This window comes from Anneissia japonica, unplaced genomic scaffold (assembly GCF_011630105.1).
Source record: "Anneissia japonica isolate Jap-2015-1 unplaced genomic scaffold, ASM1163010v1 scaffold169_len739621_cov184, whole genome shotgun sequence".
Classification (NCBI taxonomy): Eukaryota; Metazoa; Echinodermata; class Crinoidea; order Comatulida; family Comatulidae; genus Anneissia; species Anneissia japonica.
In genome coordinates this window covers 103474-113235 of record NW_022688869.1, presented here as the reverse complement: position 1 = coordinate 113235, position 9762 = coordinate 103474, and the positions used below count along the sequence as shown (strand labels likewise).

Here is a 9762-nt window from a genome sequence, read left to right as displayed (position 1 = left end):
CACCGTCACTCACAAATGTATGTAAAAATTGGTCGTAAAATTTGATAACAAGTTGACCATTAAAATCTATTGTAAATATTTATTTAAATCCATACACCGATTTTGTTTCAAGTTGTTTGTTTTCAATATTATAGCTGTTTCTTTACGATGACAATGTTTTGAAATCGTACTGTTTAACACTCCAAAATTTGTTTTATGGGCAAACAACAGAAGGCTCTAAATTTTTACAAGTTGACCAAGCGTGCTGCTGCATCATTATTGTTCAGTTACGATCACTATTCAGGCAGAGAGCAGCGGTTTCGTTACCAGTTGGTACATTTCTTACAAACATTCAGCCAAAGGCCAGTGAAAGTTTTTATCGATGTTTGCCATGATCCTTATGTGAGCTATTGTAAAGTCATGGTTTGCCAGAGTTAGCGTTCAATTTAAATCTCCGAACTTCTGAAGCTGAGATAGTCTATGAATGTAGGCTTGTATCGTAGGCTACAATTTAAAAACGGGTGACCAAATAATGAATTAGGTGCTAAATTTTGATTTAATACTGGGTAAGTTAAAAACAGACATTCTGTCCGAGTGGGACTCATTCAAAAATTTGAGGGGGTTCGCTAGAAAACAGGGGGGTTCGCTAGAAAAAGGGGGTTCGCCCGAACTATAAAACCCCCCCTGGCTACGGGCCTGGTAAGTCTCACGCATAGGCATCAACATTTTATGTCTCACGCCTACATTATATTTTCTCACGCATCAACAATTTTTTTTAGAACATGTATGGTGGTTATACCATAAAATTTATAAAAATAAGTGAATTCATCATTAAAATATGAATACAGGCCATATAAGTTTCTTTTAACGCAGCTATACCGACCGACAGAGGGCGCTATATATATATATATATTTTTTTTTAGCTCTCACATCAGACACCAACAAAGTTGGTAGGTATAATTTATTATTAATCTGTCTATACTTTATTATTACTTTTTTATATGTTTTTGTTTTCAGTTTGTAGTGAATTCCGTGCTAGGTCGGGTCATAAGAGAAATAGTTACAGAATTTGAGCAATATCCACCTGTAGTGTTTGCTGAAAGCAATCAACAGTAAGTATGATGACAAGTAGATAAATTATGCTAATTTATGCATATGTAACCCCTGCAACCTGTATGATGATACTGTCTATTAAATATATTCATACTATGTTAATGAATTCAATTATTCATGAATTCCACCCTATTTTAGTCCAATAAATGTGATAATTAATAATATACATATAATAAATGTTTGCAAGGTGAACAATATCTATATTTCATATATATTCCACTTATATTTTGATTGAACTATGAATTTATGTAAAAGTTATCATCTATTGAAATGTGAATTTAATATATCATTTATATCTTTATATTTTTTAGACCTAGTCATTTGCCTGGTGGGTTACCGTATCCCCAGAACATGCAAAACTTCCCTCAGAACTTGTACGGACAACCGTCTACAGGGGCAGGGAATGTAGGCATGTTTCCAATGCCCAGTGATGGCCCCTCCCCCATGTATACGGTCTCGGTACCAAATCATACAACTTCAAGCACAATAGGAAATGGTATTGCACTAGTAAGTGGTCTTTTTGTTAATTTTTTTTTTGTTTCCTATGCTGTAAAGCAATCGGAAACCCTTGCAATGGCCTGGATGTGTTCGTCCGTGACGTTGACAGTATACAATTTGTCAGAAGGTTGTAAACAAGCAAACATGAATTTCCAAACACCTGTTGGTTATGAATTGTTACATAATGACCATATATAGGCACATAATGACTATATATGGGCATACAACAGTTTTTTGATCATGCGCACTATTGCACTATTGCCAGAAAAACATTTTTGAAAAAGTATTAAAGCAATACACAAGAACTTTATTTCCCTTCATCCAAGACTCGGAATAGTCCAGCATCAACGAAACAGTGAATTATTGAATGTCTATTTTGATAAAACCAGATCCAATTGCCTGACCTCCTCAAATTATAATTTAACTCTAGGGAATGTACCAAAAATTTAATGACTCACTTTAGATTAGAGAACAAAGTCCCTAAAATCTACCTGAATTAAGAATTTTAAATATATATATTTTGAGCTCTCTTTAAAGGGATGTCCTGGATGCATTTCCTTTGTTTATTTATTTCTATTTTCATCAATTACAAATAGTGTAATATTTTACCAAAGTGGCTATTTAGGTCCGTCGGCCTTAGCAGAGGTTCTGGTTCAATTATTCAGTCAATCAACCAGTCTGATTCTAATATGTGGCGAAGACGGGTCAAACAAGTCAATCGTCGCAAACCTGTTTTAGAGATAATGGTTAAAACATGCTGGAATGTCAACATTTTTTTAATCAATTTTATTGCACTAAACTAACAGGCTTTATAATCTATATATCATGTTACATGATGCTGTGCTGCGCTGCGCTGCGCTCTGCTGTGATTTTTTTTTTAATTTTTACATATTCACTTTTTCTATAGGCCTTGGCAGTTTTTGCTTGTTTTTACTTCCAGAGGACAGAGATTTATATATTTATTTCATGTATTTTTCCTCAAAATCAGTGGAGAAACATTGTACAGCAATTTAGTTTGCTTTTTGTTTATCCTGTTTCTGATTTTTGGTATTGTTTTTTCTGTTCGTTTTGTATTTTTCAAGGACGAAATCAATGAAATGAAATGAAATACAGTATGCTGTTATTTCCCCATTGTCAATGTTAAAACAACAATTTTTAATGATTTGGTGATGGTTTCTGCCTGAGAAATGCCCAAACTCATAAACTTTGAAGGCTGATTTCTAAAATATTGTTCTTTAAACAGCTGTATGTTTAAACTTTTGTAACTTCATATTACGACATGTCAGATTTAAATGATTCTTTTACCATTTTATAGCTCTCGTTTTATTGTTTAACTGTATAAATAATTGATTTTTGCAACAGGTGGTTTAGCCACATTTATTGTCATGGAAACAATCTTTACTGGATTTGGTTTTTTTTTCTCAGGGCGCCCAGAATTATATAGTGCCAAGCGATTATCCAGAATTACATAATCTTTCAATAGAAGAACTAAAGGTTTTAATTGAGGATGAAGAAAAATTATTAGAAATGGTCATAAACTCGGAGCAACTGAAGAAATTAAAAGCTGAAAGGTCAAAATTAAATGATACCTGTGAAGAGCTAGCAAGTAAGTAAAAAAAAATAATTTGTTCTTATTTTATTTTTACATGTTTCAATTTGTGGAGAGAGCAAAGGTATTTTAAGTGCCTTGTCCAAAGATAAATGAAATTCACAGAGAGCAGTCAAACCCTTATCTTAAGATCAAGAGCTCTAACTGCATCCAATGTACTTTATTGGTACGACCAGGAGTTATAACACACTTGCAGTGCATCGATTCTGATTTAGTTTGGATATCGCCTTACAAATTTGAGATACAGGTATTCATAATATTATTTGGCATTCGTCTGTGAGAGGGCAAATGTGAAATCTGCTCCTTTGTTCGCGCCACCTAGGTAGAGGTCTGGGATTGCGCCAGAGCAGAGGTGGATGGTTGACCTTAAGAGGCTATGCACTACTTGCGACCACACCTAATTACTACTACTGTATATTTATTATTATTTTTATTTTAAATCCATTTTTAGTTGTTGTTAAGCGCATAGAGGCAGTTTCTTGCAATATGCGCTATATAAATAGCAATTCATTATTATTATTATTATTATTATTATATCAGTTCAAAGTATGTGAAGGTTCTACATTGACAGTATAGTGTCTATATTCATTATTAACACATCACTAAAAACAGGGTCTAATCCAATAGAACAAAAACAAGAGAAAAAAAGAAGAGAGAAGTAAAGAAAAGAAGGGGTAAAGAAAGGAACCCGGAACTCAAAAACAATTCTAATTTTTTATTTAAATTCCATGTACCAGTGTCTATGACGCAGCGGCAGTTTGGCGCAGCGGTTGAGGTTTGGGCTTTCAATCGTAAGGTCGGGGTTTCGAGTCTCCGCTGTGCAGATTCGCTTGTGTCCTTGGTCAAGGCACTTTAGCTACATTGCGTCAGTCCACCCAGCTGTATCAATGGGTACCAGCAAACTGCTGGGGACTAACCTGCGATGGACTAGTGTCCCGTCCAGGGGGAGTACAACTCTCATCCGCTTCACACTACCAGAAACTGGGGATAAGCTCCAGCCCTATGAGCCCCAGTGGCTCGGAAAGGATTTAGTTAGTAGTTAGTAGTGTCTATGATTACCCCACCCCACAGTGCTTCACTTGTCGCACGGCTGCTACCCAGACTTTTTTCTGGATGTTCCCTGACAATTACTCCCCAGGAGTACAGTTGGTTGCATGTTGTGTATGCTTGTAATGGTTCAACACCTTTTTTCTCTTCCTTTTCAGAAACAAATATGAGTTACAAACCTGAAATAGAAATTAGAAAAAAGAAATTGAAAGATTCTTATGACAAAATGATGGCAACCAGGAACAGTTTTGAAAGGAAATGTTTACGTCAACAAAGTATTAATGAGGTATGAGGAATATAGTGATAATAATAATGATAATGATGATAATATTATACAGTAATAACAATGAGTATAGAAAGTGAGTTTTTTGTACAAAAAAAAATTTAACAGAAAAGATAAGTGGCCCGGAGCTTTTATTCGAGGGAGGCGTTTATTACAAATGAGGATCTGGAAGGGGTGGGGTTATTCAAGGGGGAAGTTTATTCAAAACAAGGCGTTTTTTGGAAATAAATACGATAGTTATTTTTGGTGGTTACATCTTACAAGCCGAACTATGGCTTTGTATTTGCTCATCATTCAATTAGTCCAAGCTGACTACAGCGGAAGTTGCAATTTTACTAGTTTTTGTTTACCAAATTATTGTTAACAAATTTTTAATGAACCACATCCATGGCCCAACTTTGACAGTGATATTTTTTTGATTGATTGGGCTCTATTTTATTTCTATGCTATGTGGACAAACTGTTAAAATTGAGTTGGTTTCTTTTTTTTCGTTCTATACTCTTTTATATAAACAATACAGTAATGATAAATCTCAAGAAAACCACAAATTCAAGGGGATCCCAGCCCACCCTCCCCCTTCCAAAGAAAAAAGAAAATTATTGAAATTTAAATCTGAGAGAGCCATTTTCAGTCATCTAGAGGTGCCATAATCATAAATTTTCTTAGCTCAGCCCCAACCATGGTGGGAGTGGTCTAGACATTTAAATTGTTGCAATTCCACCCCTGGTCAAATTCCTGGATCTGCAACTGAACAACGAATTCTGAGTAAACCCATTACTTTACTTGGTTAAACTAAATACATATTCCTCCAAATGTAAAATAAAGAATTTTCCTTGCTATTATATGGTACATCATACACATCCAGTGCAGAAAATTATTACCATGATTATTAATATTATTATGATTATTAATATTTTTGATATATTTTTTGCAGCAATATTCGGCAGAATCTATTTTATACAATTTAAAAGTTTCAGCAGCTGATGCCGACACAGAGTCTGAAGATGTGGCACAGAGCTTCCTCGATAATAACCTAGAGACTGATGAATTCCTTAAGTCATTTATGGATTCCAGAATAGTAAGTAGTGTACAAATGTTGACTGCTCATGAGGGCAATTGCGAAATCTATTGCCCCAAGGTGATGTGAAGACTGTAGCCTATCTTCCCTCGAGAAGACATGCAACGGTCTTCACATTACCAAGGGGCTATACTGTAGATTTCACCGTTCCCTGAATCTAGAGCAGACAATATTTGTTTTATATACCTCATAAATAGATTCTACTAGACCTGAAATAGTAATGAAAATAGTACACACCAAGTAGGCCTAGGCTTACTTCCTTGGTGTAGGCGATCAAAGGGCCAAGCTCTCTGAATGTCGTAGAGGTCGCGTCTCCTTTACTGTTTGTGCATGTCATCAATTATAATATAGCAACGCAGCCTAGAGATTGCACACCGCGCGACCAGGCCCAAAAAGTACTATCATTTTAAAGTGCGATAATACTTTCTATTGCCTGCTTCTTAACCAATCAGATGCCTAGAAAGTTTGATGTGGTCTTGACGTAGAGGGATGGCTTAGCTTTAACAGATTGAAGATTGTTATTTGGTTTATTGAAAAAGTCATGGTCTCAAATTAAATGGGGTCTCGGAATTAGAGGGTGCACTGTTCTTAAGCCCTATCCTGACCATCAAATTTTATTTGACAAAAAACATGTGACATGCCTAAATATGGTCATGATGACATCACATGACACCGACCATATTATGTACACACAGCATGACTACTTAATATTTGATCCCTTATTTGACTTTTCTGGACATTGAATCAGTCCGGTTGTTTTACAAATGTTAGTGCCTTTTTTATGATTTTTTACCTTTTCAATTTTATCTTTGTTTTATACTTTTTCGTGAATGTTGATTTTTTTTGTCCTGAATTTTTATCTTTGCATTCTTACTTTTTTATATGTAAGGACCCCATTGGAAATAAGTGGTTTTTAACTACTCTCATGGGCTATCTCTGTATATAAACAACATTGCAACTTGTCAATTTTTGTCTTGTTCTTTGTCTGAATTTTAGGTACTGGTAATAAAGAACCTTTGCTTTGTCATTTTATTATTTTTTTGCCCTTGTCTGTTTTATGTGAATCTTAATGTTCTTTTATAGCAAATGATTTCAGTTCAATTCAATTCTGTATATATGGACATACAACAATTTTTCATCAAAGATAATTTGATAACTTGGTTCGGACACCCAGTCTTTCTGTTTTAGCGTTCACTGACTTAAAAGTCAGGAGGAAGCGATCATATATCTGTTATGAATTTTAAGTTTTTTGTAGATCAACACGAAAAAATGTATCTTAATATTTGATAAATTATTGTTTTATCGTATTCAGAAAGCTCACATGAGGAGAGTAAAAGAAGAGAAGTTACACCACATGATAACTCAACGAGGAGGTGGAACATTTTGATAACTGAACCATATAATGGCTTGTTAGATGAATAGCGCCATCTATTCGTATCACTCCACCATTTTGTGATGAGTGTCTGATTCAATCGTTGGTTCATCAAGCTTACTTCAACCATGCTGATGATCATGAACTACCAATAGAAAGACTTTGCTTAGAGTGATCCACACATTGATTCTCACAGCCAATGATAGGAATAGAGAGTTTGGATTAGTTTTACAAGAGGCATCTGGATGAATTATTGGCTGGTGATTTTGAGATGGTAATGCGATTCTTATGGTAGTAACAACTATGTTGCTTGCCATCCTAAAGCCCTGTCCAGACTATCAAAAATGTGACATGCCTAAATATGGTCAGGATGAGATGACATCATGACCATATATAGGCACATCATGACCATATATAGGCACATCATGACCATATATGGGCATACAACAAAGCTTAAAACCAGCTTATTCTCTACATTATAAGCTTTAAAATGATGGGTCATATACTGGAATCGACTTATTATTTCCAACATTATGAGTAAAAGTATTAATGCTTTAAAATGATAGGTTGTTTACTGGAATGGACTTACTATTGCCAAAGTTATGAGTAAAGTATTACAGCTTCTCTGTGCTAAAGTATACAATACAGCCACATTCTTATGCTAATTTCTCAGTTTAGCATTTAGCGATGTACAATGGTTTTCGGATGGTAAGCCTCATATAGATACCTTTATTGATGTTTATTGCACAGAAATAAGATTTTGGTGTTCCATTCAAAAGATCCAGGGTTTCTGTTAGTGTTCTTATTGGGTGAGGTAGAAAGGTTTATACTCTAATCATGTCGTTTTATCATTTATCATATTTTACTTAATGGGAGTGTAGGCTGTTTCTTACAACAAAAATATTTTTTCTAAGTGGCAATATACTGTATTCACAAAACATAAACATAATAATTTACATAAACCACAGGTGGGCAAAGTGTTGCCCGACTGCAATTTGTTTGCGGCCCGCGAAAATGAATTAAAAACCTATGTGTGCGGCCTGCCAAGCAACATTGGCAAGAAAACACCTTGTTTTTTACGGCCTGACACCGATCATATGTATAATAAAGTTGTGTAAAAGCAGAACTTGGAGGTTTTTGGAGGTCACTGGGAACATCAAAATTTGGGTGTGGCCCTCCGTGTTAAATCAAATGTTCACTTTGGTCCTCCGACTAATGTTTATGCCCACCCTGACTAACCCTGATTATGAGGCTTAGAGTGTTAAGTGGTTTTTGATCATGAGAAAAAAAAACCTGTAACCGTGACAAGAATTGAACCGGGACCCTGGGATTGGAAGGCAAGCACCTTAACCACCATGCCATTCAACCCCACTCATAAATATATGTAATACCCATGTCTGACAGAGTAGATTGCCCAAAATCAAATCAAATTACTACTCCACACAGCACACGGCTAAAACAAAAACAGTTAAATAATCATGTCTCATTTATGATGCCAGACCTTGGGAAAAACTCCTGGTATGTATAGGATTCGAACCCTGGAACCTAGTACAGTATACAGGAGGAAATATATTATGAAGGTGGGTTTCATACCGATTTAGTGACAAGAGGAAAATTCATACAAATATTGTAAACCCATTACATTTTAAGACTAAATTTCACGATTTGATCTTTCAGATTTCTACCATCATTAATTTTCATGATCAGAGAGGCCTAGGGAAACTAACATTTAGTTTGATATAATATGCATTGCATTGTAAAAGATAGATTCAAGCATTTTTAAGCCTATTGTTACATGAAGATGTTTGTAATTTTAGGCTGATTGCGCTAAGTATACCAAAATGGAAGAGTTGCTTTGATTGCTTTTTATGATAATTGAATGTAATCAGTTTGTAATTGAGACCTTTGACACTCATTCCAAATGAATAATTTTTTTGTAGAATTAAATATTATGTGCTTGTTTACTAGTTATTTCAGTCATTAAATTCAACCATTTTTACATAGAAACACTTTTTTTTTTAAAGAATTTTGGCCCCTATCCAACATACTACTTTAATAGTTACCCATAAATTTAGCCTAAAAACTGGTTTACTAGAGCATGGCGTTTACCGCAAAAAGGAAGATCATATTATGTGCGGTAGTATGTAAAAGTGATAAATCCTTCATACTCCTGAATAATTTTTTTTTTTTTTTTTGTAAATGGAATAAATTCAAATTTCTAATCAGCTAACAATTATTACATTCCCAAGACCAGAATATAAATACTGTAAAACTTTGAATTGAAGCCAAATGGGCTTAAACTCGAGAAGAAGCCCATCTCAAATTGAAGCCCACCTCTATATTTTGCAAAATTAGCCTCAAAAAGAAACACATCTCAAAAATAGGCCCATGGGCTTCTTTTCGATATAACATAGGCTTCTTTTCGAGATAGTACAGTACATACACTGTACATGAATTTCGAAGAAACAAAATAAATTAAAAACATGCTTGGTTTATACAGTAGTTTAGATGATTTAATGCCGGTTGATACACTCCATGATGCAGATTGATGTTACAGTGGCCCTATTTATTGTTTTATAGTACTAATTTCCTAAATTTGCAGATTTCATTTTGAAAGGAAGTCTCCTCTCTTTACTTTGCAAAAGTGGCCACGAAAAGAAGCCCATCTCAAAGAGAAGCCCGTCCAAAGTTCGCAAAAAAAAAAAAAAAAAAAAAAGCTCAGGGCTTCAATTTGAGGTTTTGTGGTATAGTTGGCCCTCCAATTCGAGACTCATCCTTGGGAC

At 34.8% G+C, this 9762-nt stretch overlaps 1 protein-coding gene across 1 annotated transcript in view; it reads left to right on the top strand.

Moving 5' to 3' along the window:
• Nucleotides 1–8978, top strand: part of LOC117123817 (vacuolar protein sorting-associated protein 37A-like) — a 12520-nt gene extending 3542 nt beyond the window's left edge. Inside the window, exons 4-9 of the mRNA XM_033269845.1 lie at nucleotides 997–1091; nucleotides 1404–1599; nucleotides 3016–3196; nucleotides 4405–4532; nucleotides 5464–5607; nucleotides 6920–8978. Coding sequence (XP_033125736.1) covers nucleotides 997–1091; nucleotides 1404–1599; nucleotides 3016–3196; nucleotides 4405–4532; nucleotides 5464–5607; nucleotides 6920–6994 — 819 coding nt within the window. The 3' untranslated portion in view covers nucleotides 6995–8978. The remainder of the gene's footprint in view (nucleotides 1–996; nucleotides 1092–1403; nucleotides 1600–3015; nucleotides 3197–4404; nucleotides 4533–5463; nucleotides 5608–6919) is intronic.
• The last annotated feature ends 784 nt before the right edge of the window (nucleotides 8979–9762 follow it).